Source organism: Eptatretus burgeri, chromosome 3 (assembly GCF_056783735.1).
Source record: "Eptatretus burgeri isolate ZD-2024b chromosome 3, Ebu_testis_v1, whole genome shotgun sequence".
NCBI classification, from domain to species: domain Eukaryota; kingdom Metazoa; phylum Chordata; class Myxini; order Myxiniformes; family Myxinidae; genus Eptatretus; species Eptatretus burgeri.
In genome coordinates, this window is record NC_140963.1 from 102,344,192 (window position 1) to 102,370,142 (window position 25,951).

Below are 25,951 nucleotides of genomic sequence, written 5' to 3' on the forward strand. Positions count from 1 at the left end.
ATTTCCTATGATGCCAAGTGAAAGGAATTCGACGCAAGGGACAAACTTACCGTTGCAGATCATCAGATCGCATACGTGCGTGCCCAGCGGGTCCGTGGCAGTTCTATCAAATGGAAAGTCAGGACAACCGATCTGAAACAATGTTCCCCCGAAGGGCTGCGTGGCTTGTTAAGCAAAAAAAAAAAATAAACATTTCTTTTTCTCAAGCACCAAGAAAGGTGCGTGCTTGACGCTCGGCATTCAAAACCAGAGAAAGGAAACAAGAAATGGCCACGTTAGGTGTCATGTTTAGGTATCTAACACCGCATGCTGGCACACAATGCTTTGCAATTATTCAGACGGTCCCAGTTTTTGCCAGCGCTACCTTCCCCTCCCTGATGATCCTCATGCCTGTTGTATTCAGTCACACAGACCGCACGCAGCGTCTGCTTCCAAACCACAGCGTCCTGTAGCCACGTTCACACGAAGATTCAAAGTGTGAATCCTCCCCCCCCACCCCCGCCCCCCTTTATCTAACAGCTGAAATTGCCTCCACTAACCCGACATCTGTCAGGAGCCTGGGCATCGTGTTACAAGCATCTGTGTCCTTTCAGCTGCTTCCTCTCTGAGCTCCTGGCCTGACTTTAGTGGCGGATCTATGGAAAACAAATGGCTGTACCCTGCACTCACGACCTTCCTCGGGCCCTCTGTCTCATCAGTCGGCCCAGACTTACCAGAAGGGAATCATGGATACAAAAACACAGTTACAAACAACCCTGCCAAAAACTATGACATGCACTTTACTCAGAAATTTGTTATAAGAGATATCAAACAGAATTATATCTTTGTGGTTGAGTGGGTAAACCCCCTCCTCCCCGAGGTTACTCCGTTTGTGCGGTTGGTTATCCTTTCTGGATTCGTACACAAAGATCAAACAGTAGTACAGAACAGTAGATCTCTGGAGGACTGTCTCAAAACAAGTTCAGCTTTTCTGGGATCCTAGATTCAAATCGCATTAAATACCACGCTTCGTCTGTTGTCCGCATAATTCACTTTTAATGTGTACTTGTGTTGCATGCGATTTGCGTTCAAGGTCCTCCATGAGCAAAATAAATAAATACATTAAAAAAAAAAAACAACCGACCCCCATATATGATGAACCAACAACGGGAGATTGGCTTCGAGACGAGATATTAAACTAAACGTCACCCATCTCATCTCATCTCTCGGCACATGGAATTTGACTGGAGATCCAAGCAAGAAAAGCACGATTAACATTCCCTTTGTGCGCTGCAGTTTCATCGCGTGGTCATGCGTTCGACAGCTCCATCTCAAAGGCATGCCAAGATGGGGGACACCTGCTGTTGCACCACTCACTGGTCATTGCTTCTCCACATGTTGGCATGGCACAATTATTCAACATTTCATACATAAACCAACTGCTGAGCTCTTCAACTAACTAAAACGAGCAAACACAGCACAAATCACCATCAAAAATCCAGTAGGTTATGGACCAATGGCAGTCTTCCAGGCCTGTCTTTAAAAAAAAAGAAAATCCCACAAATTGAATCAATTCACCACAACAAAATAGACAACATCAGCAGGATACTCTCAGTAGTATGAGCCCATCCATCAAACAATGAAACATCGAGGTTCAAGCAGTTCATGGTTTTGATTTTCACCAAAACTTAGACGTTTGAAAGACTGACAGATGGATGCATAACCCTGAGACAGGAACAGACGGCTGTGATCGACACCTGCCCAACCTCAACTCAAGGTCAAAGGGGTTGTATCAGTAACCATTCTGGCCCTGTCTCATCCTGACAATGAATCATACATAATCTCAAAAATGAATAAATAAAAGCCTTCAGGCAGAGTTTCGGGCTAACATATCAAATTGACACTGTAATAGCTTGCCTCATCTTGATGGAATCAACGATACAATTTTGGCAACACAATCATGTAGTTGATTTTAAAAAAAACAAATCACGAAAAAATTATATATATATATATATATATATATATATATATATATATATATATATATATATATATATATATATATATATATATATATATATATGCTGCAGCCAATTTTAAAACATTTTGTGATGCAATATTAATAAATAAATAAATAAATAATTTCACATTATACACCAAAGGCTTACTCATAAAATTTAACTCTTAAAAAGTTTACCCCAAAATGGATTCCAAACTTATTAGGAACAAAGCCAGATCAGTAAACGCACAATCTGTATCTTTACCTCCCAGCACCGAACTATTATCCCACAGACTCGATTACCCCCAAGCCCACGTCATTCCACCTTCATACTACACAGACCTTCCGGCAGTGGAGGTACATGTGTGTTCCAGCTGTGCCTATGCAGGCCAGTACAGCAGCAGTGAAGCCGAAGGACAGAGTGAGGGGGGGTGGAGAGGGGGAAAAGGGAGTGGACGGATGAGCAGCAATGGGAAGCAGATGGTAGGTTCTGAGCGAGAGAACAAAAGCACGGTCATAGGGAAGGGGCCGAAAGCAAAGAGAATAAGCTCATTTTGACTTACAACTTGAGAATACAGCTTTCTGCCATGGTCTTGTAGCAACCAAGACCATGCCAAAATGGATCAGAACAGCTTGGAATAAAAGCAGGATATGGCTAAGTGCTCAAGTCAAAATCTGAGCACCGCACACCCAAAGAGGCAGGTTTTGTGCATTGCATTTCAGCCAGGCTGTTTGAAAAAAAAACATATGGCAAGCGAATCATAGCTTGGGACCAAGGCTGGCCGTGACCTTGATTTCACAAGGGGGTGCAAAGCCTCTTCCCAAATGGAGCCAAGGTTAATCCCATCAGGTTAGCAAAACAGTGGAACATTACATCAGGCATTAGCGATGACAACAATCTCACCCTCTATAGAGCCATTGCGCATTAAATCGATGACTTGATACTTAACAGAAAATTAGATAGTATATCTCTGCAAACAAATAAATACCCTAATTCACCAAACCCTCAACTCTCCAGCTAGTAGGTCCTTCTGTAATCCATTTCACATGAGAATTGATGTCCCTGTCAAATTTTTCACGATCACATTGCACTATATCTTTCAGCCATCACAGTTGATGACCATAACGCATAATATTCAACAATGAATTGCAAAATTTGGGGGGGAGGGGGATTATTATAATAATAATATTATATTATTATGATTATTATCAAAGGTGGATTGAGGTTATGTTTTCACCCCTGTTTGTCTGTATCTGTGAGCAAGATATCTAAAAGAAAGTTATGGTCGAATGTACGACGGAACGTGACAAGGATTAATCGATTTGATTTGATTTTGGTAAACATCCGGATCAGATAATTTTTTAGTTTTCCAAGTGATGCTTCACTATTGAGAAATATGTCCCAAAAATGATACATCACACTCATACATTGATATATAGCACACAACACCGAGACGTTGTGGACGGATTACGACAAAACTTGGTGGATGAGTTGGGTCGGTGACGAGAACAAGCCGATTAAATTTTCGTTCACGACCGGGTACAGATCCAGCCCATCAGTAGGATACAAAACATAAACCGTTCAGCCTGGTGGAGACATGCGCTCTACCGAGCACCTTTCTAGTTTTCATTATTACGTCAGTAAATGGGAGAAGCAAACAAACAACGGCTTCAATAACTTAAATAATTTTGGAACCACGCCTTTTGTGCAAAACCTGTGCCCAGCTTTCACATCAAAACGATTTCGAATATTTGAAGACTAAAAATATTTCAGAATTGTGAGGTTTTTTTGCAGATGAATAAGTAAGAAATGACCCAAGCATAATCCTATATTTGCCCCAAATTCTGATACTTCATTGACTTGCATTTCAAACTCATCTCCCTTTTCATTTGTAGATTCTCAAGCGAGTGAAATATTTTATTTTCCAAAACTACTCTTTACAGCCTCATCTGTCATCAGATTCCACTTCGAAAAGCATTCCTTTTTGGGACGATCTCAATAACTTAAAGCTTTTTCCCAAGTTTTAACGAGTTAAAAATTTTTATTTCCTTGACAATAGCAGAGTAAAGAATATCAACCATGTTTGAGCAACTTTCTCAACTCTTCCCATTGCCAATATTCAAAGATGAAAAGAAAAGTGTGGGTACAAATGCAAAATATGTATGGGTAAGATGCTCTGCATACTTGGATCAATTTTTTTCAATCTGTTGTTCACATTGCAAGCCCAAATTGAAACTCAGTGCAATGATATTTGGAAAAATGAAGATCAAAATGTCAACAACATATGGTACACAGCTTGCAGGATGACCAAGAGGGACGCACACTCACCACCTCAAAGGTGTCGAGCCTGGGTTCTAATCTTGGACCAGCTATAAACTGTCATCCCGGTGTTCCATCAATGTGTGTGTGTGGTCCCTCGAATGGACGTTAAAAACTGGACGTCCCATCTGTCGCCATTACTTGGTGGCCGTTAAAGATCCCACGGTGTCCTTCAAGAAGAGTTGGTTAGATATCGCCAGCACCATGAACAAATTACAAATTCCTCCCCTAACCACTGCTGGGAGAGGGATGGCAAACCATCCAGTATAATCCTTGCCAAGAAACTGCTTCAGCAGCACTGATGCTCTGCAACAGAGTTTGGTACATCAGTCACAGGACATATGGTAACAGTCACAACTGTATCAGACATCCTCCTGCCTGAGTCGCAATTGATGGATGATGGAAATGTTGAGGTGGTTAGACCTGTCTTCCTTGACACGAACATTTAAGTTCCTGATACCCATCTGTCTTTTGCCAAGCTGTCATCAAGTGTAAAATGAATAACTCGTCCTGATGAAAACGAGTGTCGATTTGGGTCGACCCACAGGAAGAACAATGGATAAGATCAAATGGATGTTAAGTGAGGTATGCTAACCGCCATGAGAAGCAAGGAGAGGCTGAAATTTAAGGCGTTAAGCCTTTGTTGGAGCAGAAGAGGTGCCTTGTATCCATTGTGTCGCAGTGTCATCTTGAGCTTTAGGAATCAAAAAAATTAATTTTTTGGTTTTTGTGACAGAGATACATGTCCAACCTCCCTTCACCACCGCTCCCCCACCCCCCCCCCCAACCCCTCCGTTTTGACAAGCCCACAGGAAAGTGATGATGACAACTATTCACAAAGATGTCTCAATTTTTGCTTGTGATCGAATCTTTTGAGCATTGCATGCTTCAGAGAAAGTCAGTCTCTCAGTCTCTCGACTGTATACACACACTGCATGGCAAAAAGTATGCGGACACCCCTAATAATTCGTGGATTCGGCTATTTCAGTCACACCCATTGCTGACAGGTGTACATAAATCAAGCACACAGCCATGCAATCTCCAGAGACAAGCATTTGCAGTACAGTGGGCTGTACTGAAGAGTTCAGTGACTTTCAACGTGGCACCATCATAGGATGGATGCTACCTTTCCAACAAGTCAGTTCGTCAAATTTCTGCCCAGCTGGAGCTGCCCCGGAAAACCGTAAGTGCTGTTATTAACCTCCGCCATCGAAGATCGGAGGTTACTGTTTTCACCCCTTTCTGTTTGTTTGTGAACAGTATTATGGAAAAACTCCGACGGATTTCGACGAAACTTGGTGGGGGATTAGGTATGGTCCAAGGATCATGCCATGAGATTTTGGACTTGGTCCAAAATCCAATATGGCCGCTATGGCGGCCATTTTCAAAAAATATTTGATTTTTTTTTTTTGCATTTCTACATGTTTTAAGTGATTTCCAACCGCCCCCCCCACCCCCCCAAAAAAAAAATTGTTAGAGAAAAAAAAAATTTGCAACTTTTTTTTTTCAACAAAATTTAGATTTTTTTTTTGCATTTCTACATGTTATAAGTGATTTCCAACAAAAACATGCCAAAATTATAATTGCGGCTGATTTTGGAACTTCAGGTGGATATACGCATGTAAAATCAATTTCTGTCTCAAGGAATCTAGTTATGACGAATGAATTGAGTAAGTAAAAGTTCAAAGTAAAAGGGAAAGTTGCAAACTATAACTCTGTGAGCACTGTTGACATCAAATTGAATGAATAGGATATCAGATTCACTTGAGTGACCTTGCAGTATTGGCGGCGGAGGTTTTGCACTCTACCGAGTGCTCCCCCTCTAGTTTTGAAGTGGAAACGTCGAGGAGCAACAACAGCTCAGCTGCGAAGTGGTAGGCCACACAAGCTCACAGAACAGAACTGCCAAGTGCTGAAGCGCGAAGCGTGGAAAAATCGTCTGTCGGCGGTTGCAACACTCACCACCGAGTTCCAAACTGACTGGAAGCAACGCCAGCACAAACACTGTTCATTGAGAGCTTCATGAAATGGGTTTCCATGGCCGAGCAGACGCACACAAGCCGAAGATCACCATGCACAATGCCAAGCGTCAGCTGGAGTGGTGTAAAGCTCACTGCCATTGGACTCTGGAGCAGTGGAAACGCGTTCTTTGGAGTGATGAATCACGCTTCACCATTTGGCAGTCCGATGGACGAATCTGGGTTTGGTGAATGCCAGGAGCTACCTGCCCGGATGCAGAGTGCCAACTGTAAAGTTTGGTGGAGGAGAAATAATGGTCTGGGGCTGTTTAGCAGGAGTCAGGCTTGGCCCCTTCATTCCAGTGAAGGGAAATCTTAACGCTACAGCATTCAATGACATTCTGGATGATTTTGTGCTTCCAACTTTGTGGCAACAGTTTGGGGAAGGCCTTTTCCCGTTTCAGCATGAAAATATCCCTGTGCACAAAGTGAAGTCCAGACAGAAATGGTTTGTCGTGATCAGTGTGGAAGAACTTGACTGGCCTGCACAGAGCCCTGACCTCAACCCCATCAAACACCTTTTGGATGAATTGGAATGCCTACTGCGAGCCAGACCTAATCGCCCAACATCAGTGCCTGACCTCACGAATGCTCGTGGCTGAATGGAAGCAAATCCCCGCAGTAATCTTACAACATCGAGTGGAAAGCCTTCCCAGAAGAGTGGAGGCTGTTATTGCTGCAAAGGGGGACCAAGTCCATATTAATGCCCATGATTTTGGGATGAGATGTTGGACGAGCAGGTGTCCACATACTTTTGGCCATTTCGTGTGTGTATGTATACTACATGTACATATACATATACATATACCATTTACCGTGGATCCCTGAGCCACTATTTCCTGATAAAAGTTATTTCCACAATTCTTTCAGTTAGATATTCAACAGCACATCATAAACTTTGACACATCGAGAAAAATAACAACAATCAAAACAAGAGAGCATTCAGCAATGGAGAACTTTGCCATTGAATGTGGATTATCATACATCTGGTGAACAAACAATCTATATTAATGTAGATCTGCGTACAGACTTGCATATAAAGGCATACACTGATTACAATAGCTTGTACTGGCCCTTCGGGAACGGGAAAAGTTGTGGATGCATTTAGCATTCAAGGGGAAAAGCAAGACATCGATACCTTTTCATCTGAACTAAAGTGTGGGGCATGGGGGTTGGGTTGGGGGAGGGGGGAAGGAGACAGGATTTTAAACGGCTCCTGTACTTTTTCTGGAGGTTAAGTTAAAATTAGCAAAATTAAGTTAAAATTAGCAAAATAACAAACTGCCATCTGGAGGGAAACAATTGTGTGTATTCAACTTACACCTGGTGTTCGTTTAGTGGTTAGGGTGGCGAGCTTGGGACCTGAAGGTTCTGAGTTCGAGCCACTGTCGGCTGTTGAGTTAAGACCAGGTGTGGTTGACTGAGCCTGTCATCCTTCAGAGGTCAGTGAAATGAGCGTCAGTGTACTGGTATAGGGGTGCAGCATCAGCAGCACAGCTGTGTCCCCAGCCAATTATGCCACCCACAGCCTTGTGCTGCATATAGAGGAGGAGGAGGTTAAGGTACGGTAGCTGTTCACCATCTCAAATCATTCCCAATCCAAAACAATGATTTTTTTTCAACCCCCGTTATCTCCCCACCACCTACCCCCACAAACCACCTCCTTCCAATTATCCAGTTTCTCCTTCCTGAGTGTTTGCTTCTGTATCTATCTTGTTCACCACATGCATCCTTCCCAAACCCCGCATTCCTCCCCACACCAATTATTTGGCCAAGTCTTCCTCTGTTTTGTTCTTCAACCCTGCTGTTGGTGTTTCCCCCCCCCCCCTCTCTCTCTGCTGTTCCTTCTGTTCTGTTGCATCCTGATCCATTCAGTGTTCTCACACTTCCACAAGCCTTGACCTTGTAAACAAAACAAAACAAAGTGGCTGGCTTAAGATCTTACGATCCTGAATTTGAGCCTCTGTCATGCGGGTTAAACAATACCAGCAAGGTTGACTGAGGCTTCGAGATAGTCAAAACGATTACTAGATTTCTGTGAATAATGATCCATTCGAGTATCTTGTGTCGGAGTGGCGACCCATCCAGGATTGTGCCCCCCTAGACAAGGAAAAACTTCCTCAGCAACCCTATGTGTGTCTGAAGATGCAAAAGGAGTGGCTCTTCTTCCACAGCAGCCTGTATTGCTCTTGGAGCATTTTGAAGATCTTTGTCACTGGTAAAGTCGATTGCATGGAGGGGATCCTTCAGTGGACAACACAACTTATAATCTAAGGGGTTAGGTGTGGACTACACGGTCGCTCGTTTACAACAGTCGGTTGAATATTGGCAGTAATTTGCATTCATACGAGATTTTAATGTACTGTTGGATTACAAGTGCAATAAAAAAAATTGGTGACACATCAACACACTCCCAAGTCATACTCGGAGACAGTGAAACTTTCAATGCAATCTAAACTAGAAGGGGCACTCGGAAAAGCGCATACCTCCGCCACGCAATACCTGATCCACGAGAACATATCTGGCCCAATACATATTTGAAATATCCTAAACAGCACAATATCAGTTTTGGCCCTATCTCTCAATGGTGAAGAATCGCTTTAAAAATTAAATAATTCTGGTATCCAGATCCGGATTTTCACCAAAATCGAATAAATTCGTCCTTGCAACACACACAACCTGTCCACCAAGTTTCATCAAAATCTGCACACAACTTTTTGAGATATCGTGCTATATATAGTTTTTTTTTTCACCCAATCTCTCAAAGGTGAAGAATCGCACAAAAAATTCTCGTAGTCGGATCTGGATTTGGATCTTCACTAAAATCTAATCAGTTCTTCCTTGTCACACACCCAACCTGTCCACCAAGTTTCATTCAAATCTACACACAACTTTTTGAGATATCATGTACACAAACAGACAGACAAACAGAAAGTGGTGAAAACATAACGTCCTTCACCGACGGTGGTGGAGGCAATAACGACTTGAATTAAAAAAAACGAAGTAATTGCAAAACTTTCCAGGCACCCCTTGAAATTCAAGAACACAAATGGCACAAAAAAGAAGTGGGAAATCAATGCTGACAATCTTTAAGAGAATAAGCCCAAAAGTTATGAATTTCATTTTATGGATCAATTGGTCCTGGCACTGAAATGTGCAACTCAAATAGCACTGGGTGGAGTGCACAACTCCGCTCGGCTGAACACTTTAACCGGACCTTAACCAAAACCCAATGAGCTTGTTCTTGTCACCTACCCAACTTACCCCCCAAATTGTCATCATCCGTCCACAGCTTTTTAAAATATTGTGCTATATACCGTTTTTGGATCTCTCATTGAATGGTGAAGAATCACTTTTAAAAAATTTCGAGCATCCAGATACAAATCCATATCTTCACAAAAATCAAATCATTTCGTCCTTGTTGCACACCCAACCTATCCACCAAGTTTCGTCTGAATCCGTTAACGTTTTGAGGTATCCTACTCACAGACAGACAGAGAGACAAACAGACAAGGGTGAAAACACAACCTCCATCCATCTTTGGTGGCAGAGGTAATTAAGAAGTATCCAGGACAGACAATGAACAAATGCTTACTGTCGAGTTCAAGCTGCATCCTGAAGGGTGCTCTCATGCAACCTACACGGATATAATAATCTTATCGGTCATAACATTCTTCCCCTCACCCCTCCCCCAACGACTACTACGAAGATTCTCGATCATCCAGAGGTAAGTACACTCACATCTGAGCAGTCTCACCTGGGATTGAATTTCGACCCAGCTATGAACTGTCATCGTGGTGCTTTATCAGTGTGTGCACCATCCCTTGGATGGACATTAAACTGCAGGGCATCCAGTCTGCCGGCATTAGTTGGTGGACGTTAAAGATCCCAGTGTCCTTCACGAAGAGTGGGTGAGCTATCACCGGCACCATGAACAAATTCCAAATTCCTGCTCTAACCCACATGATGGGGCAGCACAGCCGCAACCCCGACAAATTATGCAACCAGCACGAGTGTGCTGCAAATGAAAGAAGAAAATGTTCTTTTTGAAACAATACATTACTACCCTCGCCGAAGGAGAGAGTATTGCATGCGGGTGCGTTTGTTTGTCCACAGAGAACTTTAGTGTTTTTCTCCACAGCCGAGAGTCAGATTGAGACAAAATTTTCACCATTGGGGTGACTGTTAAGGTGGCAGGCTTGGGATCCGAGGTTCCCGAGGTCAAATCCTGCTTGGCTGTTGATTTATACGAGGTGGGGTTAACTCAACCTGTCATCCTTCCGAGGTTGGCAAAATGAGTGCCAGCTTGCTGGTATCCTGTGTCGGAGTGGCGACCCGTGCAGGATTGTGCCCAATAGCCAAGGAGACTGCTTAGGCAGCACCAACGCTCTGTAGAGTATGGTCCCAATGGATGGATAGGAGCGACTACTCATGTAGAATGTTTAATTGATAACTACCAAATCCCACCGGTCACTTCGCTGATGGTAATACTAAAGGGGGGAGGAAGAAAAAGAGGGGGGGGAAGAGGGAGAGAGGGGTGGGGTAGAGAGAAGAGGTGGAAGGGAAAGGACAGAGGACGAAGGGGAGCGAGGAGGGGTGAGGGAAGGGAAGGCAGATATGCAGTGTAGTGTTAATTACGATTCATACAGTCTCATCAAAATGATTCTGCAAAAAATAACAGTGAAGATTGAAACAAAATGTCTGAAATCCATTTTCTACCAGTCATACTAGAAACACGGCCCGGAGACAAATGACCAACCAGACATAAACACGGCCAGGACACGTCCGGAGACAAAACCCTACCCCGGATATGTGCAGAGACAGACAGACAGAGAGAGAGAGAGGAGGGGGGACAGAGAAGATGCAGGAGGGTACTGCACCATGTTGGTAGGGGGTAGAGCAAGGATGGGACAGAGACAGAGAGAGACAGAGAGAGAGACAGAGATGGGACGAACTACTTGCTCTGGGTGATGGAGCATGAACCACTCACTTTGAATGATGTGGTGCGACAAAAGTGTCCGCAGAGTGAACAATTCGCTCAGAACGACAAGTGGCTTCAGCACTCATGCAAGCCCTCCAATTAAATGGTTGGTCAGGCTGTCGCTGTATACGATAAACGATCCCATTAACTTTAAAGCCTGTATTCACTGCGCATGCAGCAGTTCATGAAATAAAATGAATTGTGCACGTTACGGCTGTGAAAAAAAAATTTGTCTGTGCATGCTACGTGGTACATCAGTTTGTGGTCCATGCACATGTTATAACTTTTTTTTTTTAAACGTGTTTTTAAACCAGATTTGCTTTGATTCCCTGTAGAGCAATTGCGAAACCTCCGAAAATATACACAGATCTGGCAGACACTATGGAGAGGAAATCCCTCTGAGGGACAGGGCACGAGGTCAGCAGTGAATGCATCAAATCATACAGCTCAATAAAGCTAGTTCCATGAAATAAACATTGCAGAAAAATCCACCATTTTGTCTGCCCATCTGTGCACGTAATGTGGTACATCGGTTCAAAGTCTGTAGAAATGTTATAACTTTTGTTTTAATGTCCATTTTTAACCAGATTTGCTTTGATTTGCTGAAGAGTAATCGCGAAACCTCCGAAAATATACACACAGATCTGGCAGACACTATGAAGAGGCAGTCCCTCTGGGGGACAGAGCATGAGGTCGAGAATGCATCAAATTATTTTGCTTATTGAAGCTGGTTAATTTTGTTACGTTCGTAAATTTTTTGTTCAATCAATACAATTCTCCAAAAAGTAGAAAAAGATAAGTTTAATGCTTTGGAAATTTCACATTTTCTTGTGCATGTATGCAGAAGGGAAGATAGCCTTGCTTGCTTCAAGTAAATAGGTATTGTTACGGATTTGGAAACCTTTTGCAGACAGACAGTCAGTGGTCCCCAAAGTTTAGTTATTTCGATAAGTATTTGTTTATAGTTCGGGTCCCGTCCTTCTGTCTAATGGGTTAATTTCATGTGTGCGCTGCGGGTTTCTTTATAGTCAGGTTTTTTCCATTAAATCTCCTCTTCGCTCCATCATCGCCATTACGCACATGTTCGGGGCCACAGGCATAGGCGGGGTGAGGTAGACTCTGCCCAGCGAGATGTGTGTGCCTCGCAACCAATGAAGGATAGGAGTACCTCAGAAGCCCCCGACCAATCCGGTGACGAGTCACCTCAGGGTGGCCCCACCCAGCCAGATGGGATGTTCGCCCCGGACCAATCCAGAAGCGAGTTACCTCAGAGCAAACCCTCCACCCCACGAGGGGAAGGGATAAGAAAGGTCATGAGCTGCTCATGCGGTGGAGTGTTGGTTGGTTCCTGCAGGTTGAGTTCGTGGCTCCTGGTCAATGGTCGTGCTGGTCGGAGTTGGCGCTCGTCCTGGTTGGTGTTCGTGGTGCTCAGGTCGGGTCGCCGATCGTCACTCATGGCTGGCCAAGTCGCTCCTTGGATTCTGGAGGCGTGGGTTAGAGTCCCACCGAGGCGGGTAGTGTGGGAGCAAGCGAGCTGAGGATCCCGTTTCCTTCCACGGAATCCGAACTCCACAAGCGCGGGTCGGTAAAGGATGCATGAGGCGGACAGGTACCAACCAGACGTTGACTCTCAGCTCGCCTTCCCTCTCGAGCCGAATAAAGACCTGACGGGGTCCAGTGTGTGTGTGTGTGTGTGTGTGTGTGTGTGTGTGTGTGTGTGTGTGTGTGTGTGTGTGTGTGTGTGTGTGTGTGTGTGTGTGTGTGTGTGTGTGTGTGTGTGTGTGTGTGTGCGTGCCCCGTCCTTAAGTAAAAATTGCTGTGTTTGTTTGTATATAAATTGCATTTCTCATATTCGGTTTTAACTCTGCTCTTTGTGCTCCCCTGCCCCATTATAAATAAACCCCCAATTGTTCAATATACCAGCTCGTTGTTGTGCTTTCTATTATTGACCCAGCACGGTTCGTGCTTGAGCACCAGTAAGGCGATTGGGCTGTAAGTTGTCGTTTGGACCGACGGACTTTGGTAATTCCGCTCGGTTACACCGGACCGAGGTCGCTAGAGCGACCCGGTTCGACAGAGTCCGTTGAGGGTGTGACTTCCCCAGTAATTTGACGACGTGGGTACTTAGCTATATTGAAATTTGGCTATTAACCCTACCCTACGCCATCAGAAAATTGGCGATCACGGTCCTGAAGTGACCCATGGCCTTCGGAGTTGTCTGAAGGTTACGACCTGCAATTCCGGGTGTTCGGTGGGAGACGGCCCTACTGCTCCACCTAGTGGTCGTTTATCGCCACCGAACCCCGGCCCACAACAGTGTATTGGCTTCGTTATAAGACGAGTAGTTTCTTTAAATTTTCAGATTTCACAACAGATTTCGACACTTATTTAGTCCGGACGATATCCGATCCTAAAAACCGAAAGAATATTTTGATGATACAATTTTCCACGATCTACTCTGACGGTCAAATTAAAGTATATCATATAATGCATGAAATCGCTCCAAGCTCCTAATTTGAAATCTTATAGTACTTACAAAAGCGATATACACAATGATGCATAGCTATGATGACCAGGTATTCAATATGAGTCAGGAAAGTGAAAAATAAACTATCGTGAAGAAATCATTGTGACCTGTTCCAAGTCAAGGTGAGGTTGAGCAGGCCAAAAAAAAAAACATGGCGGCTTCAGACCCCAGCAAGGTTACCCAGGAAACACCTTAAAACCCAGAAAGCGAGGTGGCCGAGGATCGCCCAATGAAGGATATAATTAAATAATGCTGTTAATTATCTTCAAAAGGGGTGTTTCAATTAACCCAAACACCCAATTTTCACTCTTGCACTTCCTTGGAGTTTCCTTAGTTTGCATGAAAAGTTTCAGGCTGCAAGGTTTTACGGTTTTGGAGTTATAGAGGACACACCACACACACACACACACACACACACACACACACACACACACACACACACACACACTTTTGTTCATATAGATTATGGCATCATAGGTCACGTGGTGTGGCAGCCATGTTGGAAAAACTTTGGACCTCTATCTGTGAAACAGCACCAAGGAAAAAATTGAAACTTGTCACATGGCAAGAACTCCTCATGTGGAATAAGTGTGACTTTTCATGATGTCATAGGTGCCTTCATTATGATGTCATAATTGTATACGTCAAACGCGACATCTGATCAGTATTAACATTTTTGAGGGTCATCAAGGGATAAAATGGTCCACAGAAAAAATATAGATGTCAGCAATTCAGCAGCCACATTGTTAAAAACAACAACAAAAAAAAAAAACCTTCAAAAATCTCTGAAATGGCTGAACAGATCAAGGAAAAACTTTACATGCATATCCATGAGGAAGAAAAGGTTCACACATATCATATCATAGGTCACATGGTTTGGCAGCCATATTGGATTTACACAAATACCTAAATATAAATATTAAAAAAGAAATCTGCAGAACAGCTGGACAGATCGAGGGGAAACTTAACACAAATGTTCCCCAAGTCATGGGTGCACAAGTTTGTGAAGGAAAAATTGATAGGTCACATGGTTTGAAGAAAAATATTAAATGATGTTTTCTCTAGAATTGCTTAATTACTCAAAATGAAACTTCATAATTATGATCTCAAGGTGACGGGGAATAGATGTTTTAAATTTCAACTTGATCGGATACATGGTCTGGCAGCCATAATTATTTATCTGGGTTCTTTTTCATTTATTTATTTTTTTGAATAAGGCTCACTTGGCTGTGCCTGGATGGGTTTGAGCACAGAGGAGTAGAAGCTAAAATGCAAATCCTATCCAGATTCCTACTGATGACTTCATCTTTACTTTTTTGCTTGTTCGGGTTCCTTCTGACTCCTCCAATGCAGGACTGTACCAATTTGATTTGAATTGAATTCATTTTAATCCCATTCTGCATTCAACTGAAAAATAATGAAAAACGTCATGGGTCAGGGTCAGGTTTCCAATCAAAGGAGGACGTCTTGGTACCCGGACATCACTGCCAGCAGTTATAAAGTGGAAGTTCTAATTATGTCTCTTTTAAATTACGTAACACTCGCACACAAAACTTCTCAAGCACCACACAAAACAAGTCTTGGTGAGGGTCTGCAATCTCCAATAATTGCTCTTTTTCTTGTTAATGAAATGTGACTATTCTCGAAGTGCAGGAGTTAACATCCATTACCAGCATTTTAAGCAGTGTTTCTCGCTGAAACTAGTTATCTGAAGCAAAGTCGGTGAACTGCCATTGATCATAACAGAACACAGCACACTGAGAACCACAAGGGCCAAACAGCAAGATTGATCAACAATGTAATCAGGCCAAGTGACACAATACAGGAGCCGCAGTGACACATCATTGGATACTACCGCAGAGATCATAAAACATGTTCATGGGCAAAATGGTCTACAGACCAATGGGTGCCCAAAGGCTCTAAAAATTGAAGGATCTCACATGGCAGATGAGAAAAGCAAGGGTTGACAATCACCAGTGCAACTCCCCCAAACTGTTTCGCGAGGATAAAGACCGTATGCAAATATTAACTCACACAGATAAACTTGTGAGACCCAAGGCGGCAGCAAATGTTTGTGTCTAAAAAAAAATGATAGCGTTGTGAGATCCTGCCTAAAAACGGATCTGTTTCCACACGTCCATAAAACTCCCGTGGCAGGCCTTCCAGTGACACTCCAATTAATTAGAGCTTGAAGCAAATCAAGCATTTTGATGCCATGCTTTTGTGCCCAGCAAACAAAAGAAATCTTCAAAAGGCAAGTGAAATAGCAAAAAAAAAATATATATATATATTCTAACTTGATACCTGGTGAAAGAATCACAGGAAAGGGATCGGGGTGGTATCAACATGAAGGGCAACCAAGAACCATGAGAGTACAAAACAAACATTGCAATCAATAAAGCAAGTGGGAGATTAAGCACCAAGAGATTATCTTCTCGTACACATGGAGTTCATAAACAGAGCCTCGTGGTTGGAAACAAAATGACAAAGTGCCAGTTATCGAAGTCTCAGTTATGGTTGGCAAAAAGAAATAACAGGGTGGGTCTTTCAGGCTGTTCAAATAAATTATCAAAGACTTAACCCCCTCCCCACCACCACCACCGTACTTTTCATTCCCCCACACCTAACTGTCCATTTACACTGCACAGCCTGTATGCTTGCCAGCAAGACAGCAGGATACAGGCAAAGCAAGTTAATGAAGTTTCCAAAGGCTCCAGTTCTAGCACGAGCAGGGATTTCAATGCCTCCAATCGTATCCTCCGTTTCAACTGACGACTAGCATTTTATGGCATGGCTAATGAAAGCGAGGAACCACTCCTGACAGGCTATACATCTGCAACCTGACTTGACTTCCCACACCTTGTGAAATGCATTGAAAAATGAGATAGAAAAAGAAAGCTCAGGAAATTCTTCAATCGCTTTCTCAATACCAGAGTTCATAGAACACCTTACCTCATGCAATGTTTAAGTGTATAACTCAATAGAAATATATAAAATAATGATTTTTGAAGGGTCGTGTAAATAAAAATTCCAGATGTTTACTGCCATTGATAGTGTCTTATGCACCACCTTATTCAGCATGTCCAAGTACAGCAGGCCCGTCCGGATTGCGAGTTTCTACATCGCAGTTTGGCGCAGAAGATTCACACAACCCTGCAGGTGTGGAGTTTGTGTGAATAAAGCAAATGCAACATGATAAAATGTTATTAAAAGTTTTGAAAGCAAGAAGGAAATTAATCCAATTGGGAGGTAATGAGAAAGGAATAAATAAAGAATGAACCAAGGAAGGAAAGAGGCAGAATGAGTTCATGATTTCTTTTTTTTGAGTGAAAATTGTTACCCTCGCCGAAGGAGAGGGTATTGCATTTTGGTCCGTTTGTTGGTTTGTCCGCACAGAACTTTAATGTTTTTCTCCGCATCCGCTTGTCGGATTGAGATAAAATATTCACCATAGGAGCGACCGACTACTCATGTAGAATGTTTTATTGAAAATTATGGCATCATAGGTCACGTGGTGTGGCAGCCATGTTGGAAAAACGGGGGGGGGGGAATAAAAAAAATTAAAAAATAAAAAAAATAAAAAAAATAAAAACTTTGGACCTCCATTTCTGAAACACCAAGGAAAAAATTGAAACGTGGCACATGGCAAGTACTCCTCATGGGGAATATGTAACATCATAGGTGCCTTCATGACGACGTCAAAATTGCATATGTAGAATGTGACATCTGATCAGTATGAAATTTTTTGAGGGTCATCTTGGGATAAAATATTGACGATGTCATCAGTCCCATGATTTGGCAGCCATATTGTTTCATGAATAAATAAATTCTATTTAAAAAAAAAAAAACCTTCAAAAATCTTCGCTGAAGTGGCTCAACAGATCGAGATGAAACTTTACATGTATGACGGCCCATCCATGAGGAACAAAAGGTTCACACACATGATGTCATAGGTCACATCATTTGGCAGCTATATTAGAATTAACATAAAACATTAAAAAAAATTCTTCTCCAGAATGGCTAGACAGATCAAGGGGAAACTTCACACAAATGTTCCCCAAACCATGGGTGTACAAGTTTGTTCAGAAATAATTGATGTCATGTTTTAGCAGCCATATTAGATTGAAGAAAATATTAAATGATGTTATCTCTGGAACCGCATAACCAATCAACATGAAACTTCACAATCATGATCTCGTAGTGATGGGGAATACATGTTTTAAATTTCAACTTGATCAGACGCATGGTCTGGCAGCCAGAATTATTTAATTTATTGATCTGCGTTTTTTGATATTTTGTATTTTTGAACAAGGCTCACTTGGCTGTGCCTGGATGGGTTTGAGGGTAGAGGAGTAGCAGCTGAAATGCAAATCCTATCCAGATTCCTCCTGATGACTTCATCTTGGGTTTTTGCTTGTTTCCTCCATGTTTCCTTCTGATTCCTCCATTGCAGGGAAAAATAAGAGGGGAAAATAAGATAAAGATGAGAAGCGCAAAAAAGAAAACTTGGGAGAAAGCAGAACGGACGGCTGCTCTGTGTAGATTATGCTGTTTTACCGTGTGAGATACAATCCGCGGCAATGCTCACCAAAACAGTCAGGAGGTACATCATGTATGTGTACACACTCTCCCACAAACCCTCTCCCCAGTAAACATTGTCGGGCAGCTCCACATCCAATTTACGCTAATGTGCATCTCACTGATCTTGAAGAAATGTTAGTCAACACCTGCACTTCCAGCTCGGTCATTTGCAAGATCATTAAAATGGAATAGTACTTTGAGGTTCTCACAAAGAGAACATACTTTGAGGTACTTAACATCCATCACTTTTGGAGAATTGGGGCTTTTTTTCCTTGACTACTTCGATTATCAACAGTACCAGTTTTATGTATCCTCAGCAGTACCAGTACCAGTATTATGTATCATCAGAATCCTGCACACACCTGGTGCTGAAAAAATGGTCAGGTTGCAATCTGCTGCATCGAGGAGACTTCATGAGCTAAGACTTCAATTTCTATATGTTTGTCACATGATATTGTTACGAATATGGCAGCCATTTGCACACAAACAGACAGCAGTCCCCGCAGTTCACTTATTACAATAAGTATGTGTTTATAGTCAGGGTCCCGTCCTTCTCACTTCCGATTCCGGGTTTGGAACGTCAACAGGTCTCCTTCGGGGCTCTCTGCTGACGATCTCAAAGTTAAGTTTCCAGTCGTTATCTGTCCCGTTTTAACCGTTTATTCTCTCACTTACATGTTACTGTGTGTTCCAGGTTCGATTTTGTTTCAAAAATCGTGCTATTTTGTGAGATTTTGTCGACTTTGTCATATCGGACGCTTGAGGCCTACCCTGGAGGCTTGAGGCCTAACGGTACGATCGTGTTTTGTTTTTTCTCCCCATTACCTTCAATTTCTATCTTCCTCACTTTCTTAACGTCCCCCATCCCTCCCAATTAATCACTCTATTTCTTATCTTAAATCAAAAAAACACGATCTTTCTCCTTCCTCACTCACGACTCTCGATTCTTCTTCTTCTCCTTCCTCGATTTTTTCTACAGCACTTACATGACCGAATCTGTTGAAAACTCTCAAACATGAATAATAACAATAAAAACAATCTCTCATCATGCTTCATCTTCCTTTTTCACACGTGTGGTACTCTTTACTATATCATAATGCACTACTCTTCTACTATTTAAACAGACTGCTCTCAATTCGACCTTTCCTTCATACCTTGCCTAAAAAAAAAATCCAACTGTTACAGCGTTTCTTCTCTCCATTCTCTGGATTCGCCTTTATTACATCCATCAAGAACTGTGTTAAATCGCATCTCTGACCTAAAACTTTAAAATATACCCCAGTTTGCTATGAATGTTCGCTTTCCATCAACCATTCTTTTTTTCCAACTTCAGTGCCAACTCACCCCTCTCAGTCTCAAAGCAACCATCACACTCTTCTCCCTCCAAGCCTCCTTCTCACCTCTCTCAAAAACTCCCCCCCTCACCTCTCTTCCTTCATTCATCCCCTCACTCATCCTTCTCAAAGTTGCCCCCCCCTCTCATCCACAAAGCTGCCTCCTTCCACTGCCCTCTCACCTCCTTCTCTTCACTCCACCTCCTCAAATCCTCAACTGCCTTCTTCCCCCTCTCTTGTCCCCCATCTCCCCCAGTACCACAGAGCCTTTTCTCCTCCTCATCCAGCCCCCTCCACGAGCTATTCTGCAATCTACCACACCCTATAACAACCCTCCTTACCTACCCCCCTCGTCCCTTGTCCTATGCTGAGTCTTTGGCTGAGTCTTTGGGCCTCTCACTCATTCACCGCAGGTTGGTCAGTGGTCTTTCTGTCTTCTACTGTCTCCTCTCCAGCCTCGCCCCCCCCCCCCCACCTCTCTCTGCAATTTGCTCCCACTACATTTCCACAGGGCGCTCAAGGTCCGCCAGCAACCCCCTTCTGGTAAAACTCCCAAAATCACGAATCACTGCTCACCTTCACTCTTTCATTCCTCTTTTTTTCCCGCCTTTGGAATAAACTCCCTCACTCTATTCATTCCCATTCTTCCCTCCAGGCCTTAAAAACAGCTGTTCACCACCACCTCTTATCATCCCCCATCCAAATCCTCGATCTTTTCTACCCCCGATAATCCACCCAAGCCCACCTCCTTCAAATTCCCTGCTTTCCTTCCTGAAAGTCCCTGTAATGTCCATCTTCTATTCCCCATGTTCCCCGTCCCATCCCTCTCCCTTCCACAGATCTCCTAATGACTCTGTTCCCCACTGTTTTGTCCTTCCCACTCCCTCCTGTGTCTCATGTCCCCCATGATGTGCGTTGTGTGTTAGCTCTCAAACGAGCCTTGACAAGGTATACAAAAAAAAAAAAAAAAATGGGAATTTTGTGTGTGTGCTGCGAGTTATTTTATAGTCAGGTTTTATACATCAACTACAACAACAGCGGACCGTCGCCTCGCTCCACCGTCGCCATTACGCACGTGGCCTTAGGTGACGAGGTAGGCGGAGCTACAATCGCCTCAGCTCCAACTCCGCCCCAGAAAGGTGGGAGTTGCCCCGCCTACCATGGACCTGTCCAATGAGGGACGGCCAGCGAATCGCGCGATGGTACCGTCCAATCAGGAGGCGAGTGGCAAGGAAAGAAATCCCTCCCACCTCAAGAGAGTAGAGGAGCGATTGTGGCGATTGCTTAGCGGTTGGTGGTCATAGTTCGAGCGGTCTGCGGTCCTTTGCGGTGGCTCCTCGTGGTGGTGGTGACCGAGCAGCCAGGGTCGTAGGCCCGTGGACTCTGGGTCGTGGGTTCGAGTCCCACCGTGGTGGTTTGCGTTGGAGCGCATGAGCTGGGATCCCCGTTCCCATGCACGGATTCCGAGCTCCACAAGTGCGGATCCGGTGAAACCGCACGAGGCGGGGAGGTACCCGGCTAGGCCCTGGTCCCCAGCTCACCTTTCCCTCCTGAGCTGAGGGACCGATTAAAGACCCCGCGGGGTCCATTTCGTGTGTGTGTGTGTGTGTGTGTGTGTGTGTGTGTGTGTGTGTGTGTGTGTGTGTGTGTGTGTGTGTGTGTGTGTGTGTGTGTGTGTGTGTGTGTGTGTGTGTGTGTGTGTGTGTGTGTGTGTGTGTGTGTGTGTGTGGGTGTGTGTGTGTGTGTGTGTGTGTGTGTGTGTGTGTGTGTGTGTCACCAGTCTGATAAGTAGAACTGCTAAGTGCTTTTGCTCACTGTAAATTGTCTGCATATTCAGATAACTCTGCTCTCTGTCTCCCTCCTGATTATTGTAATAAACCCGTTAAATGTACCAGCTCGTTTTCTGTGCTTTCTCCGATTGACCCAGCACGGTGCGTAATGAGAATTAGTGAGGCCGTCGGTGCCATAAATCGTTCATTTGGTAACTTCCGCTCGGTTACGCCGGATCCGAGTCGGTAACAGCGACTCGGTACGGACAAAGTCGGCCGAGGGTGTGGTTTCCCTGTAGCTCGACTGCGTGGTTATTTAGGTATATTGGAGATCGAGACAATTAACCCTACGCCACGCAGTCGAAATATTGGCATCCACGGACCTGTAAGCGACCCGTCGATGCCGTAGTTATCCAGGGACACGACCTTCCATTCCGGTGTTCGGTGGGAGACTGCCTAACTGCTCCATCTAGCGGACGTCCTCGCCACCGAACCCCGACCCACAACAATATTTCCGAACAGGGTGCCAAAATACTTCACACCACCACAATTATATCACAGCCTATACTTTTATCCAAGAGGTACACACGCTCGCCTCTAAGCTGTCTCGCCTGTGTTCGAATCTCGACCCAGCTATAAACTGTTTCATCAATTTGTGTGCCGTCCCTCCTTCAGATGGATGTTAAAGAGGGCATTGCATTTGCTGGAATTAGTTGGTGGGCATTGAAGATCACAGAGTCCTACATTAAGAGTAGATGAGCTATCTCTAACACCCCAAAAAAATTCCAAATTCCTTCCCTGATGACCTGTGTCAGAGTGGCGACCCATCGAGGATTGTAACCCAAGGGGAAATACACAAAAAGTAAGGTCGAGGATCAAAATATGGAGATTTGGAGAAATAAGAGATGTGGGGAGGAATGAGGATTATGGTGAGGACACGGGGTGGGAGGGTTGATCGACATGGATACATCTACAAGCTCTCAGAAGGAAAAACTGGAAACTTGGAAAGAGGAGGACTTAGGGAGGGTTAATAGGGGTAGAAAAGATAATATTTGAGGATGGAGGGGGGGGGTGATATGAGATGGTGGTTTTGGTCTTGTGTTTGGCAGCTTGGCTGATGGGGTAGCTATTTCTTGGAAGCACAGCTGTGCCGCTGATAAAGTTTCCCTCTCCCAGTACACCGGTAATCATTTTGCTGACCTTGAAAGGATGACAGGCTGAGTCAACCCCACCTGGTGTTAATTCAACAGCCAACAGGGTTCGAACTCAGGACCCTGAGATTCTAAGCCAGCCACCCTAACCACAAAGCCAACACCAGGCTTATGAGATGGTGGTGAACAGCTATCAGGAAGACTTGGAAGGAAGAAGGACATTGAAGAGACGAATGACGTTGGTTCTACAGGTGGGGAAAAAAAAGAGGAACGAATGAGTGGAGTTGAGCAGTAATCCTGGATTTTGGGAGTTCCACAATAAGGGTGTTACTGCTGGACTGCATGCACCCAGCAGAAACCTGGGGCATGACAAAGGGAAGAAGGTGCAAGACCAGAAAGGAGCCGGTATAAGACAGCGAGACCACCGACCCATTTGTGATATGAAAAGTGTTAGGCCTATAGACACAGCTTCATAGTGGGAGATTCCAATGATCTTCAATGCTTTGGTTTCCATGGCATTAAGCTGATTAAGGTGTGATGCATGGGCACCCAGAGGAGAGAGCAGTACTGCATAAAGCTGTGGATGAAGGCCTTGTAAGTGGATATGAGTTCAGGTGTGTCAAGGAAAAACTTTACATGACAGAGAATGCCCTGTGAGTGACTGTCTTTGGAAGCCAACTACGAAACATGGTTTGTCCAAGAAAGATCATGGCAGATAGTGAGGCCCAAAAGTTTGAGTGAGTGAATCAAGAGGATTAAGAAAGTAGATGGGAAGATTCACCAGACAGTCCTTTTGTAGAGACAGTGAGAGTGTGAATGCCTGGTGTTGCCTTAATGGTTAGGGTGGTGGGCTTGGGATCCGAGGATCCTGAGTTCAAATCCCACTCCGCTGTTGAATTATCAGGTGGTGTTGACTCTGCCTGTCATCCTTCCGAGGTCGGCAAAACGAGTGCCAGTTTGCTGGTATCCTGTGTAGGAATGGCGACCCATCCAGTATTGTGCTCAATAGCCAAGGAGACTGCTTAGGCAGCACCAACGCTCTGCACAGAGTCTGGTCCCAATGGATGGATGGGTGGACAGTGTGAGATTTGTTAGGAAATCAAATAGCAACGTCCAGCAATGTTATGTCAAGTGCACACGAGGGGGGTTGGGTGGGGAGAATTGGGGGATGGATGAGGGCTTGCAGATGGGGAAGGGGGAGGTTGGGGGTGGCTGGACTGCTGACAAAATTATGGCACCGTAATTTAAATTTCTGGCTTACAGACTGCCAGTAGATTACCATTTCCTTCCCTCACCTCTCTTCCTTTCCTGTTCATAAATTCCCTTGCTCGTTGCATTTGCCTGTTCTACTGTTCGAGAATTGTCCTCTTACCCACCGTCACCTCGTTCTTCTCTGAGCTGAGATTTTGAGGACCAAAAATAAAATTTTGAAACTGACACATTGGGTTTACAATTTGAAGAACTTGATAAAAAGGAATCTGTTAACTTTTAAACCAAACTGATCACAGCGTAATCTGGTGAATCAAGCAGTAAGACGTTAAAAGGGCCCAAAAAATTAATATGCACTTCTTATTACTTTGTCGATAGGTAATGCACAGAAAATATCCTGAACCGTTTCTCTAAAGAAGAATCCAAAATCAAGTCTTCAGGAGCACAGATGGAGCATGTAGGCGACTCGGAAGAACCATTCTCCAGTCTCCACGGTGGAGAGGAAATCAATGGAACGCAAAAACAAAAAAACAAAGGACTAATTTAATTGTTATAACAACTCCGTGATTTGTCAATTAAAGAATGTGAACAAATCAAAAAGCACCTACGGCTAAGCAATAGACATGGCAAGTCAAATGTGTCAAGTAAGACCTGCTGTAGAATGCAAAAAAAAAAAAAAATACATTAGAAATTACCCTCAAGATCGCTGTTTTTGCAAGCAGCTTACAACTATGGTTTCCATTGTCACACATCTTATATATCATTTCCGAGTTTGTGGTTTCGTGTCGCGCTATCTTCGACTTTGTTCTGCGCTCGAGTAACGTGATATTCGGCTTACATTATCTCAAAGACCATGAGGTGCATGGTACAAAAAAAGTAAATAAAATGGTTCTGAAACAGTGAAATCGTATTCCACTTACTGCATTAAAGTAAACTTACTACTGATACGCTGCATCAGTTCCTTACTCAAACACACCCACCCCAACATGTCGCGCAGAGCGCGGGTTATGCTAGTCATATGTTAAATTTCCAGGATGTGTGAAAAGACAACTTCATGATATACCTTTTCATGTCAAAAGCACAAACAAAAAGAAATTTTAAAAAATGGGTGCACTCAAAGCGATTGAAATCCAGGTGAGACCACATTCATTGTGAAATATCAACTCGTCCATTAAGAAAGTGAAAAGGAATGATCAAGGTCTGCACCAAGGAAACAAAAAGACAAAACAAAACAGTGTTACGGTAAATTATCAACAACACTCTCTGAACTAACAGAAATATAAAGGAATCCGTGCCAAGAGGAGTGCATCTGACCCAGGGAAGTGTGACGAGTGAGCACAAGGACATACCTATGGCTCTGCGCCAATATGGATGTTTGCCCAGCAGGGATGCCAGAAAGAGCTCATTGGCACAAGCACAAGTGGCCAGCATTCCTCGGTGCATCCACAACTTCACTTGGTCCGACAGAGAAATGATTGTCCAGACGGTGGGAAATAGAGAACACAAAGTCTGGCACGAGCAGTTATACCTCACACCCACTAGGCCATCCACACGTGGCCTGCACGGAGTGCTCAGGCCCAAAAGAGCACCCTTTGTTCTCATCGCACACATCATTCAAGCTTAAGAATGCCACCGATGGTGGTGCAAATACCACTTTCAACATTCCATCAACACCCTGTCAGAACCTAGAAACCTGGAGAAAGAGATACTCTGGAGATAGTAGAGAAAAAATATATATATTATGTAGTAAGTATATACACGTGTACATGACTCTCCTCCTCAAAGCCGCCATGGCTGCTGATTGCATTGAGTATACACAATCACCGAAATGCCATTTGCACTGGAACGAATAAACTTGATATCAAAAAACAGCACTCCAAATTTCGTTTTAAGGAACATCATGTCCTCCAATAAAGTGAATATCCTCCTCAATAGTGCATCACCATAAGACTGCACCGTATGACCAAATGCTAACAATTATAAACGTTCAGCCAAAAATAAAAAATAAAAAAAAATACATGAAGGTCCTCAGACTTTGGTTGATCATTTGTTTTACTCAGGAAAAAGAAAAGCAAGAAGAAGA

At 43.7% G+C, this 25,951-nt stretch overlaps 1 protein-coding gene across 10 annotated transcripts in view; it reads right to left on the minus strand.

Moving 5' to 3' along the window:
- Positions 1-25,951, minus strand: part of LOC147030554 (transmembrane protein 198-like) — a 137,432-nt gene that overhangs the window by 67,494 nt on the left and 43,987 nt on the right. Inside the window, exons 1-2 of one of the 10 annotated variants that reach the window (XM_085874719.1) lie at positions 25,218-25,734; positions 18,143-18,266 (exon numbers count right to left, since the gene is read on the minus strand). The exons of 2 other annotated variants lie outside the window; for them this stretch is intronic. In XM_085874719.1, coding sequence (XP_085730845.1) covers positions 18,143-18,266; positions 25,218-25,482 — 389 coding nt within the window. In that variant the 5' untranslated portion in view covers positions 25,483-25,734. Of the gene's footprint in view, positions 1-2,320; positions 2,345-15,047; positions 15,069-18,142; positions 18,267-25,217; positions 25,735-25,951 lie in introns of those variants that run through there. 7 more of the 10 variants (XM_085874718.1, XM_085874717.1, XM_085874721.1 and 4 more) reach the window with 7 other exon arrangements.